A 13,552-nucleotide genomic window follows, 5' to 3' on the forward strand; every position below is an offset into this window, starting at 1 on the left:
ACACTAAACACAAAACAAAAAAAAATATTGATTTGATACCTTAAAACATCCTCAGTCAATTACATCCCTTCACTTGTATTTTTCCTTAACAACAGATGCTTTAGGAGTAGGTCATAGGTCACATCGAGCTGCTTTGCTCTCTCTCGTTCTCCGGTATTCCTTCATTACTCTTCAAGTTCACCTGAGTGATAGCGAGTGGAGGAGCAGCACACTTTCACCTGCAGTGGGGCAGATTCGCCATGAAAGAATCAATATCTCAGGAGGAGCAATACAGATCCCCCAGTGTACCTGTGTTTAACTTGGCTTCTTCCCAAGATACAGATCTGCAGGAGAGGGAAAAAAAAACAGTGAATGTGTGCCGTCATGTGAGAGAAAACATATTTAAACTGCTTGAAGTGTTCAGAGGTTGTCAACCTCCTCCACATGCCTCACACTCATTGAAAGAATGGGGTTTGCTTTTTTTTTTTTTTTTTCTTTACTTTTGCTGAGCCAAGATCGGTATGCAATTATTTCAGTCACTTAAATGCCTTCACAGGCATCCCTTCAAAGGACTGTTCTCTCAGTGCAGGACATGATTTCACTCCTCTGTATCACCACAGCCCATGAAAGCAATTCACAGTCTGTAAATGCACCTCTCCCTTCTTCTATTACTCTAATCTTCATGCCAAATGCCTTAAGACGGATCGCGGCTGGGGCAGATGGAAGAAGCAGTCAGAGTTAAAAAGATAGTGAACCCATCTTCAGGCAAAATGAACTCTCTGAATGACTCATTCTCTCAAATCTGATGTTCCTCCAGCTGGGTGGACATGACACTGATGGCTGCTTGGGAGGAGACACCTGTACCTCGTCCAGCCTTTTTCTTCACTAGTTAGTTCTTACAAATCCACTTGCTCCAATGTCACCACGGAGATGATTCATTTGGGTAAAAAAAACGCCATTAAAGCCATGCTGTAATGAGTAAAGTTGCATTTTGCCTCGGGCCAAGGTCATCGCAGTTTTGTTCTTTGTTCAGGCCGACACGTTTTTATTTCCTATGGTGTATGCTGTGTGAAGTTTATCACAGTCGCCATCACTTGCTGGACTAAGAGCTGAAGAAGCCTCTGGGATGAGTGGTGACACCTCTTCAGGCTAACTCCAACTAGTCCAGTAGTCTGACTACACCTAGCAAGAATTTTTTTTTCATTCATGGGCCGTATTCATGATTTCCACATAGACTGTGGAGTACATGCTTTTAATTTGCCATTAAACTCGAGAAACTACAGAGATGTGCTGTCTTCTAAAAAATAGGGCCAAGGTTGTGGCCTGGGTGGCACATGGACAGGCTTTCCATTTGGGCCACTAGAGGGCGTATTACCCTGCAACATCCACACACTCCTGAAGAACCTCCTCTGGTGGTTTACTGGGAATATTGTTCATATTCACATTGATCTATGGAAATAATAATACATTTTATTTAAAAGCGCCTTTCTGGACATCCAAGGACACTGTACAAAGAGATTAAAACAATAAAAGCAGACAGACACAATGAACAGCTGAACACACAATTGATGAATTACGTTAAGAAATATTGTTTGAACAGGAGGGTTTTGAGTTTGGACTTAAATATGCGAAATATTTGCTGTCATGAATATATGGGAGAGCAGAGAACTTGATTTGTTCCTGAGGAGAGGATGGATGAAGGAGGGGAGGACAGATCTGAAGAGCTGTGGCGGGAGAGCTGATGTGGGAAGGATGGGGGTGAGAGGTCGGAAGTTTGTTTGAACAGGGTTAAAAGAGAATTGAGAGAGGAGAGAGAATGTTACCTAATGACCATCTGTGAGAGATTCAAATCCACCGTGTTCCTGACTCCTGCACGTGAACTTTACAGAGGGAACAGCACATTCCACACGCCTCAATCAATAATCTCAATTATGTTGTGAAGGAGAAACACAAACACTGATGGTGGAATGGATTTCTGTTGGTACTGTTGATTTCAAGCACCTGTATTATTTGGTTACAAATGTCTGAAGCACACAGACATGTACCAAAGGTACAGACTGCGTGATTTAGGAAAAAAAACAAAAACAAAAAACACTAACACACTGAAGTGCATTGAACACCTCATCTCAAACAAACCACAAAACCGTCTGAATTACATTAATTAAATGGCCATAAAGCTGCAAGTTAATGCACTTTAAATGATGCCAACAGAAAAATGATCAGAAATGACGACAAAGACTCCTATCATCACTTCAAAGAGTTGTATAGCACAGAAAGGTTATTGTACAATTACGGTTGTAACGAAATAACTTTCGGTTACAATTTGTTGACAAAACGCTGTCTGCTGAGTCCTTTTTTTTGCAATATTTGTTCGAAGTGAAAATGAAGTTTTAATATTCAACAGAACAAACAGCATTAAAATAAAACATGAAATGTACAAGTTTGTAGATTGTTACTGAGGAATTTAAGGCAAAATAAATATGAATAAAGACATGTTTCCAAGAGAGCACACATTTCATCTTGGACAAGTGACCTCAGTTTAACGAGAACTGGTAGAACTGACTTAGAACCACAGTCATAGTTCATGAAGGAGTCAGCTGATCCAGACGGGACAAACATGCTGGATGTGTGGCGGTGCACCTGCTGCCGGCAAAAGTCTTTATTGCGTATTTAATTTCTCACACAAGTTAAATGGTAAACAGCTTGCTCACAAAAGGCTGAACATGAATATCAAACTGCTTTTCCAAGAATGAAAACAATTCTACCGGCAATGATTGTCTCCACTAACCTGAGAGGTGCATAAACCGAGAGGGGAAACCATCTGCTTTGAGTCGATCCGTCAGGGTGGGTCAAGAATCCAACACGTAACAAATGAGCACATGGTAAAAAATGGTAAAAAACAAAAACTTTAAGGCACATCAACTGGTCACAATACAAAATATACTTGAAATAACTTGAAATGGCAGAATTTCAAACTTGGAACCAAATACTGCATTTACTATTAACTAGGCACAAGAAACAATGAAGGCAGCAATGCTGTTCAAGAACCAGGGTAACAAAAACAGCAAGAAAAATGAAATCAAGGCAACATTTTAGCGTCAAATATCCACAGTACCTGCACACGTCTGCTCGTAACATCTCATGTCATTTTCTGTGAGTTTTTAGAAGTTACTTTTCCCACACTACCAGTGTCTGGACAAGAGCTATTGGCATTTTTTCTTTTGCCTTTGAGTGCAGGCATCATAACTTTGTGAAAGGGTTAAATGGTGTCCGACCAAAGAAAAGTTGGGATGCCATCTGCTGGTTTTGGCCAGCAGATGGCATCATATTTACAATAGTTGTCCCTGAAAAAGATAATTGACCAAATGACATGTTTCATTCCTGTCCCAGAATAGTGCTAGAGCATTCATCTATAACTCGTCATTACACAATATTTCTGACCGTTTTGATAAAAGATTCCCTTAAAAAAACAAAAAACACACAGAATAATCTCAAAGCCATTCTTGATATCCATGTCCATCTTCTGAATCAGCATGTCTGTGATAGAAAAAGGGATGTGGAGGGTGGTGGTGGTAGCAGATGCTCCGTGTGTGTGTGTGTTTCAGACCATCAACATCAACGTCAGATTTCAGGATGTCCTATAATGCAGTGAGCTCCTCTCATCTTGCAGCTCTTGGATCACACCTCTTCAAAGTATGCCATCTGAGACATGTATGCAGAGTTTCGCTGCAAAACACAAGTAAATTGAGCAAAAAGTTCAGGACACTGAGAAGCATTTGCTATACATTTTTCAATAACTTATGGTAGTATGAGATATCTTAAACACTGACAACATACAACAGAGTGAATCTGTGTACCATTCATTCATTCATTCCAATGACATGACAGGATGTGCTGTGCCAATGCACATTCTTAATTTGTTGTGTTGACCTTATATTTGTATCTATCTTGGTCTTGGCCATTTTCCGTTTTGCACAGCCAGTGACAAACAAGGCATCAAGAAAACAACTGCAAAAAGATGACGTATCTATGAAGCAGTCAGTGTTTCTGTGAATGTGCCCTATGGGACAACAGATTCTCTGAACTTCTGTAAAAGTGTACAGTGCTCCAGAGCCACATCACTCCTCATATTTTTCTTCTAATTTATTTCTTCCAAACCAATCTAACTAAACTAAAATGTACAATCAATTGTACTAGTGACGTTTATGTAAATAAGCACTGTGCTGAGCAACACTGTGTACAACTAGTACAAATTAGTGTGTGTGTACAATTTGAGAAATGTGATCCCAGTCAGACGGTGCTGCTCTGGATGGTGGGTTCACCTGGTGACACCTCAATGTGTCATTCCTCTCTTTCCAGCCACAAATCAAGTCCACCACTCGGTCCTGTTTGTACCTCCCGTTTGTGGAAAACATCTCCAGACTCAGCTGTCAGCGTGACATTCAGTGGCTGTGACATCCATCACCCTTCCTGCTTGATTACTGCAATGGGAGTCCCAACCGGAATACGGACTAAAGAGCTGGACAGACGCCAACCTGTGCAGGAACTCAGCTGCCAGGCTTCTCACCCACGTTGAGCACTGCAACATTAGCTCACCGTCCCCACCCTCATCCATCTTCCTGGAGAAGTCACGCACCAAACAACAAAATCCTCCTCCTGGCCTACAAATCCCTCCATGCCCTTGGATGCTGTGACGAACACTCTCTACAATGTCACATCCTTGGACTCTTTATAACTCTTAACCAGTTCAATACTCCTTTGTCGTCCTCCCAGTAGAGTAAGACTATATTAATTTAAATTGTTATAATCCGCTGAAGGTGAAAAGGTTTCAGTCACATAGCGGGAAACCTTGAAGCTTCTGTTGCATGTTGCAGTTCTAGCCGTACTTGGGTCTACGCCCCATTGGTGAGAGAACCCGGTACCAGGTGCTCTTTTTGGTACCCCTCTGGTGAAGTTCCAAGCGAACTGAGCCGATACCAATATTTGACGAGTGCCAGCCAACACAGAATCAACTGGCATTTTTAAAAACCTGCAGTGATACAGTTGGACTGTACTTAATTCTTCGTCTCATGCTAACTCAACCTGACTGATGTGTGCAAAAAAGGTTTTCAGCATCTCTGGCTCTCTTCTCTTGCTGTTTTGGAGACAAGAGGGCCACCACTGCCGTTTATGTATAAAACAACAGCATGGCATATAGATTTGCAAGCGTTGCTATGACAACCATGCACACTGAGGAGGTCCTGAACTGTAATGGAAAACTAACTGGAACCAAAAGCGGGTAGAGCTGGGACTGTATAATGGATGAGCTGATAAACAGAAAATGGACAAAGCTGATAAACAGGTGTTCTCATACATACATTGCTGTGAGGGATGTAAACAGGCTCCTGGACGTATCCCCCTCGCCTCACTGTGGAGGTTGTAGAGGCCGGCCTGTTGCTGCTGCTCCTCCAGCTTCAGAGACTCGATCTCAGACTTCAGCTCCTTCAGCTGGTCCTGCAGGTGTTTGCTCTTCTCCATGTACTCCAGCCTGGAGAGGGAAACAGTAGAAATTACAAATAAACTAGGAAGTAAGAGCACTAAATACATGCAAAGAAACTTAAAAGAGCAAAGATGAATCAGTGTTCATCAGGTGTCGTAGAAGCTGCAGCTCACCTCTCTCGCTCGATCTCCATCGACAACCTTTTCATGTCAGAGTCCTTGAAGTCCAGGCGTGTGGATGTGGATTCACACGCAAAGTCGGCTGCTTCAGGAAGAGCAGGAGGAGCGGGGGAGGGGTGGAATAGGCTGCTATGAGCTTGGAAATAAGACAAACCCGCGAAATGAGTGGGAAAACACATTTCAACCTCAGTGACAATGTGCTGACACACAAATTGTTAAGAGCACATTTAAGCAAATCACACAATCAGTCATTCGACTGCTTTTTAAAATGAAATACTTCATAAACAGAAGCATTACTTGTTACAAAAACAGAACACAGTAATAAACAGAGGCAAATAATTCGTAGCGTAACCCATACAGGATATGTTGTTTTGGTGATCTCCAACAGCTTCTGTTTGGCCCTCCGCTCAGCGTCCTTCGCCTCGTTAGGTCCTGCTTCAGGTGGTCAGCCTCCTTCAACCTGGAACGACATGAACGCTTCATGCAAAGGGAGCAGGTGACAGTTGAACGCTCCATTGAAAACAGGCGTCAGGTGAGACAAGGGATCAAGACATTTTAACACCTTCTCTCAGACTGCTCCACCAGTTTGACGGCCAGCTGTTCTGCCTCTCGCATCTTCTGTTCCATCAGCCGTTTCTCCTCCTTGGTCTTCATGGCGGTGACCTCTAACCTCTGCCTCTCCTGCTCAGCTTCTGCAGCCTTGTGGGCCAGCAGCTTGGCCTCCTCCTCAGCAATTTGGGCCTTCTCTGCCAGCAGGTCTGCTGTCTCCTCAGATCTCAACTGGAGAAAGTCATCGCCACAACAGACAAAAGCTTTGTTAGTTATGTACCACATGACATCAAAAAGTGTTCTGAGTCAAGTTTACATTTTCAATGAAATATCTGAAATATTTCAGCAATATAATTGTTAAAACATTCAAATGCTCTAAAATCGTTTTCTGAAGTGAAATTGTACAATGGCAGCAAACAATATCGTTGTCAAAAAATATAGTGATTGAGAAAGAAAAATCAGCTCCTGTTGAGGGTGAAAATCTGACCAGTGCCTCGTTGGCCAGACGAGCCTCATCCTGTAGCTGGAACAGTCTCCGTTCCATGTCCTCTTTTGCGCGTTCCGCTTCCTCCCTCATCTGTTTTTCCCTTGCCAGGATTTGACGCTCCATCTAGTTGGAAGCCAAAAAAAAATCAAATCAGTCCATTCGTAGTCAATTCCACATTCCATGTGTATAAATAATCTACAGTCGCCTGTCACCTCTCAGCGTTTAGAGCTGACCTTTTTACGCGCTTTCTCCTCTTTCGCTTGTGCCTTCATCTGCTGGACTTCTATGGAGTCCACTTTTCTCCTCCTCATAAACAAATCATGGTTACCAATGCACAACTGCAGGATCTAAAAACGGAAACACGAAGTAGCAACATCATACATCACTCACACCACGTTCAGCCTTAAGCCAAATTATTAAACAAGTAAATAAAGCAAACAAACCAGCTTGTTGACACGGAGTTGGGAAGAGTAGAACTTGAAAACATCCTTCTTCTTGTCAAGGGGCTTGATGGTGAACTGCAACATTAGATTTACAATCTTACCACCTTTTATCAGTATTTCAGCTAATGCTACGCATGGTTTTGGAGAGGAATGCCAGCAGGTTTGACGTGACCTCTAATGTGTTTACCTCTTTTTCACTATAAGAGATGTTGCGGATGCCGCTCCAAGGAAACGACTTGTTAGGGTTGAGTTTGCTGTTGGGGCTGTAGATGTGAAGTCCTTGGGCATCCACTCCCAGTAACAGGTCAGTGTCCCTCTTATTTTGCTGTTAAATTCATTCACAAACACAAAACAGCAGAAGTTCAGGCTTCATTCCATTTTAACAAGTAAAAGTGAGGTCATAGTAATTTGACACTCACAGTAATGGCAAAGTAGCTGACACCGTACATCTCAAGGTCCTGAGCAATCTTCAGGTATTCCATCTCAGCCTCATCCCTGATGGGCAACATGATAATTACACATTACACCTTTTTGTCAGGGTAGATTCCTCTTTACAGCCTTGATCGGTCATACCTGGCGATGCCTCTGTGCTCTGCATACCAAGCGGTGATCTTCTCCTCCCACATGTCTGCTGTCATTTGGTACTGCATCAGAACCTGGGACATAGAGCCGCAGGATCATTAGATATACACTGCCTGTACAAACGGCATATGCTCATGCGCACACACACACACACACACACACACACACACACACACACACACACACACACACACACACACACACACACACACACACACACACACACACACACACACACACACACACACACACACTTACTCTTTTTGGCAAAAGCTCATCTTGTGCCAGGAAACCCGGCTTGTGAAAATTAGGGTCATAATCCCCATACTAAGATTAAGAAACAAAGGGGAGAATAGACAGAAAAATAGAGTTAAATGGTATATCAATGATGATGTCACCACACAAATAACACTCAAACAAAACAAAGAAAACTGCTCAATGATAACACTGGACTTAGCTTGAGGTACACCAATAGTTTAAATGACTGTGACAATTGAACATGTGTCTCTTACCTTGGCTTGAACAGCATATGATGCCAGCAGAACAGAAGCTTCTGGGGAACAGAATATCTCTTCATCTAATATCTGCTTTTTAACCTAAACAAGAATTTAAAACCACAAATGAACATGTAAGTCAGTGAAATGAAAACAATATTCAATGTAAATCCAACCAAAGCTGAGACGGTCAGGCTAAGGTTTTTGAAATGCATTCGTTAAATTACCTGTAAGAAGAAGAGATGCTGCGTAATTTCTTGGACTAATTCTTCTTCTACCTTCTCTGGGAAAAATTTGGCCAGAAAATGAAACGTTATAGGCGAGTCCTTAGGGAACCTCCTGGTCCAAACCCTTGTGATGAAATCAGCCAACACAGAAAAATGTACATAGTTACCTGATCAGGGTCTGATAATGTGTTTCAATGTTTGCATCTGATAAAATACAGCAAGTTCACAACAAAATGCTATATTTAATCTAATTAACACTAATATTTCAACACAATATTTTGGAGTGGCTGATAGTCTTCAGTGTGTGCATTTAAAATGCTTTTAATTGACATTAATTGACATTTAATTGACATTTTGCATCTTGCATTTTGCAGTGTCAGGATGGTTCCTCGGGATGACTTATTCACTCACCCGTTTTTCTGGTTTCAGCCAAGCATAGGTGTCTTTCACTGTGTATCTAAGTCCAAAGAACCAGGTCCTCTCAATCCAACAGTGCGGCAAACAAGATCAAACAAGTCTTTACCTTTCCACTTGACCTGAGATAATTAATGGACGGAAGAGAAACTGGTGAGAATTGAGAAAGTATTCATACATAGTTGTGCACATATCTACCACAATACATGGACAAGAACAATTTTCAGAGGGACTGTACATGTGTTTTGTGAGTGCAAAATGAGTATTAACAACAGTTTAGAATTCTTAAAAGCCCTGTGAATAGTGCAGAACCTTAAAACAACCATGAAATATGTATAGGACCATTGAAGGTGTTCAAGCAGAAAAGCCAAATCCAAATATCAATAGAGGTGCACATGTGCACAAATTGTCTGGACCTGTCAATGACATACTGCTGAGGTCTCAGCCTTCACCCAAACCTCACAGCTGAACTCCATCTCTGCGTCCATGGTGATAACTTTGACTTTGAAAGTCTTTGGCTGCTTCTTTTTCAGTCCCAGGATGGACATTTTGGATGTGTGCTGTCAAAGAGAGGGAAAACATCAACACTATAGTTTCCTATGTTTCCTCTCTCTCTCTCTCTCTATATATATATATATAAACAATATGACGAATAATGGAAAGCTCTAAATCAAGTCCATATTTGTAATGTTAGAGATAAACAACCTACTATCCCTACTCCTACGAACCTTTTATGGGGTCGCCTGACTGAAAAACAAGCTTTTCCCAGGAAAATGAATAATGCATCAACAACAACTGAAATGTAGTTGTAGATCGTTACCAGAGATGGACGTTAACGTTTCAAACTTCTGTCGTCCACCAAGGCACAGAGGGAGGCTGAGTTTTTGTTGGGCACTCCAATGCTAAGCTAACTAGCCAACGTTAGCATCCCGGCTATGCCACGAAAACGCACCAAAACAAGTTGTAGCAACACAGCAACTTTTCACAGGTCTCCATGATGAAATGTAGGGAACGAGAAGTCTTTGAGGCTCTGAGAAGTATTTCAACTTAAAGTCGGGAACAACTTTACTGACGTTAGAACTGTTACTTGCTTTAGCTTGTTAGCGTACTGATGAGATCCAGGAGGACTTTCGAGAAAAACTGTTTTGACTCCCAGTTTCTCTACAGGTGGGGACAAGAATAGCAGCAGTTCGGGACAATTTACTACGCATGCGCGACCTATCCTCCATGGCTGTTGGAAATCTGGCCTTCGAGCATTTTGTAGCTATCTCCTGAAATGCTTACAGTAGGCTTTTAGTCGCCAAATCAAGCGTCTTTAGTTATCTAACTTTTGACAATGTTGTGTTTGTGAAGGTGAGCAAAGCAAAAAACGTCAGAAGAAAGAAGATATTGAGAGCATTGTTGTGTCCCGTTAGAGTCATCGCGTTTCCCCAGGCACCATGAAGGGAACAAGTTCCGTACATGTTGCTTCCTAGTTTGTGGCTGTTTGTAACTCCACGTCTGACAATCTGACTTTTGACTCAGCACTGGAGAAAGCAAACAGAGCAGAATAAATTCTATAAGTAAACCTGTAAGTATTTGGGTCTGTACATGTAAATGTCTTGTTCCGAGTGTTTTTATAATCTCAGATAAGGTTAATTTAATGCCACCGACACTGGTTAATATTTGTGAGCTACATATCTACATAGATGAGCAATGTGTACAAGTGATACAGTATATACACTCATTAAGATGCATGTATCTGAGCTGCATTTCAGAGTTCAGGTCTTTCCAAATGCTATGACACCCAACATGTTTTTTAATCCTTATTTTCAGCTAACTTGAATACAATGTCAGGTGAAAGTCACACATTTGAACATGTGAGAGATGTGATCCTATCAGTTCATGAGAACACAACACCAGCAGAAAAAATAAACTTCTATGACACCTGGGCAAAGTGCTATGATCAGGTAAGTTCCAGTACAAACCTTGTCCTGTTGTTTTGTCTCTTGATTAGTTTCTTACAGACTTGCATTGAACACACATTATGAGTAATTTGATGACTACTTTAAAACTATATGTTTCTCTGACCCAAAAATATAAGAATGCGGTTGTGAATGATCTTGTGTGCTGCTGAAATGCCAGTCTAGCTACTGTGCCTACTTAACACTCCATTTAACAGGACGTGGCTGTTCTGGAGTACCGCGCTCCGACCCTGGCAGCAAACTCTGTCGCCTCCCATTTCAGTGGTGACCGTGAAACAGCCGTTGTGTTGGATGTGGCCTGTGGCACCGGTCTGGTCGCCAAGAAGGTTAGAGCTAACAGATGAAAAGCAATTTCTACAATGAGGAACACTGTCTTTTAGCATCTTACAAATCCAGACATTTAACATCTGTTCAGTTGTCTAATTTACACCTCATTTAGTCAGGAGCATGTTTTAATACCCAGGTGTGATTCTGTTGTGCAGATGAAGCAATATGGATTTGGCCATTTTAAGGGTGTTGATGGGAGCGAAGCCATGCTGGAGGAGGCTAAAAGGACAGGATTGTATGAGGACCTGAGGCTGGTCATCCTTGGTCAAGTGCCACTACCTGCCCACTGGGGTAAAAATCATGTTAAATCTTCTCATCCATGCAATTTATCATCACATTTTACCTTGTAAACGGACCGCAATAATCTGACGACTGACCTAAATAAGTCATTATTTCATGTAAAATGCAATGGTTTGCTCATAGATTATTTTATGCATGTGTCTGTGTGCTGCAGATCATAGTATGCTCATGTTTCCCTAAATATTCAATTCAGTTATGTTTGTAGCCTGACAAATTACAACTGTCACAATGAACTTTACAGCCTGCATGTTACAATAAAACACCTGTGGTATCATCGACCAGTCGGTTTAAGATATAACTGCCTGTACTATGATTATCCATTGATCATCTCCCTTGTTTACATCCTCCTGCAGAATTGTTTGATGCGGTGATGATAGTTGGAGCACTGAGTGCGCGGGTCACATTCCAGTGTCTGTTATCAGAGAACTGTGCAAGGCTGCAAAACCAGGTGAGATTGTTTTGATGGTTTGCTGCTGCAGGTCTGATTAATATCTTGATGATTAACACCCAACACCTCGGTTACACTACTTCCAGTTATAATTAGGGCTTCCAGACATTGGAATTACTTCTTTTAAGTCACTTCATAAAATGTATTTGTATGCTGTTTTATGTGGTCATACAGTTTTCTATTTTATTTTATGCTATATATCTATGCTATATATTTTTTAAAAACTTTTTTCTTTTCTGTTTCATATCGTACGATCTACCATACTTCGATCTATCATGTACCAGCTACTGTATTTTTAATTTCTTTCCTCTTCAGTATTGCACCACCTTTTCTTATCGCTGTTTTACTGCCTTTGTTTTATTGTTCTTCTGTAAAGCACTTTGTAATGTAATTTTTGACAAGTGCTCCATAAATAAAGTTATTATTATTACTCTTCCACAAGGTGGCTACATTTGCATGACGACAAGGGGTAACAAGGACAACGTGCACTACAAAACTGCCTTGGAGAGTGAAATAAAGCAGATGGAGAAAGAGGGTCTGTGGACCTGTGTGGAGGTCAACGAGGTGAAGGACTGGGAGAGAGGCGTGGCACATGGCGACGAGAACTACATTAGTGGTGCTGTTTATCTCTGTAGGAGACTGTAATCGTTGCGTAGTGCACTACTTAACTTTTTATATGAGGATTATTGAATGAGTAAAACTGAAGTCATTTTAAAAAGGAATATGTGTCTTTATTGTTATCTGTGAACAAACAGAGATGTTATTGTGTGAAGTCTTTTTTACATTTAATATTGATATCAATAATATCAATATAATATCACATAACTATATAAATCCTGATGGTTAAAAGTAATTGAATTGAAAATCTGCAACCGATAGTCTTTGATGTGAAGATCAGTCTAGAAGAAGTAGAGAGTGACAAGAATGTGGATTGAAAACAATCACTTGTGTCCTCTTGAATCTTTTGTCGAGGTCGCTTGTTGAATGACATCTTTTATTCCAGGTAGCACACGGTACCGGTACAGGATTGTTTTCTTCAGCTCAGACATGTACAAGTCAAACATGAACTTTATTTGGACGTCTCTGTCAGGTGACACACACAATAAGTCGAGGTTGCTGTAATTCACAAAATCATCCTTCCCTGTAATCCTAACACTATTTTCTCTTTTAAATTCCTGACTTGTGGAACAAAACTGTCACAGTTTCTTTGCTCAGTCATTTATGGGCCTTTTTTTGGTAAAGACGCAGCCTCGTTTTGTTTCTTATTTGGCTCTGGACAAACAGGAGCAGATCAAACAAGTGCCATCATTCTGCATCTGGCCAAGAAAAAGAAAAAGAAAAAAAGTCAACGTATTTAGAGCCATCAGAGATCCACCCTTTATATCCACAAGATGGCGACATTTAAACAGTTGCATGAAGTCCAATCCAAGATGTGCGCTTAGCTATAAACCTCTGCATGAGGCAGCAACAGGCACCTTTAATTAATGTTTATGTACTTACAATATTCCATTTGGACGCTTTAATTCATACCTGAAAACCAAGAATGTAATATCTTGGTTAAGAAGATTTAGAAAATTTTGCAGCAAGTAGCAGCATTGATCAGATACTAATGACATTGTACATCTGAATGCAAAATTAAAGACAAAACACAATGTGCTGTAACAGTGACCATCAGTGAAA

At 41.1% G+C, this 13,552-nt stretch overlaps 2 protein-coding genes across 2 annotated transcripts; one reads left to right on the plus strand and one right to left on the minus strand.

Annotated features, from left to right (window-relative positions):
* Window positions 1–3,657: 3,657 nt before the first annotated feature.
* On the minus strand, window positions 3,658–9,381 carry LOC144741600 (merlin-like). Its single transcript, XM_078624105.1, is given in 20 exon segments — window positions 3,658–3,705; window positions 5,337–5,363; window positions 5,365–5,506; window positions 5,632–5,741; window positions 5,744–5,773; window positions 5,996–6,066; window positions 6,069–6,097; window positions 6,200–6,417; window positions 6,674–6,796; window positions 6,907–7,020; window positions 7,117–7,191; window positions 7,304–7,441; window positions 7,536–7,611; window positions 7,690–7,772; window positions 7,957–8,025; window positions 8,211–8,294; window positions 8,420–8,534; window positions 8,823–8,898; window positions 8,901–8,955; window positions 9,292–9,381. Coding segments are annotated over 20 exon segments (1,773 nt in total).
* Window positions 9,382–10,662: 1,281 nt separating this feature from the next.
* On the plus strand, window positions 10,663–12,517 carry LOC144741606 (methyltransferase-like protein 27). The gene is given in 6 exon segments (XM_078624110.1): window positions 10,663–10,782; window positions 10,995–11,123; window positions 11,280–11,415; window positions 11,778–11,815; window positions 11,818–11,872; window positions 12,315–12,517. Coding segments are annotated over 6 exon segments (681 nt in total).
* Window positions 12,518–13,552: the final 1,035 nt, after the last annotated feature.

Source organism: Lampetra planeri, unplaced genomic scaffold (genome assembly GCF_965212315.1).
Source record: "Lampetra planeri unplaced genomic scaffold, kcLamPlan1.2.h2 scaffold_618, whole genome shotgun sequence".
Classification (NCBI taxonomy): Eukaryota; Metazoa; Chordata; class Hyperoartia; order Petromyzontiformes; family Petromyzontidae; genus Lampetra; species Lampetra planeri.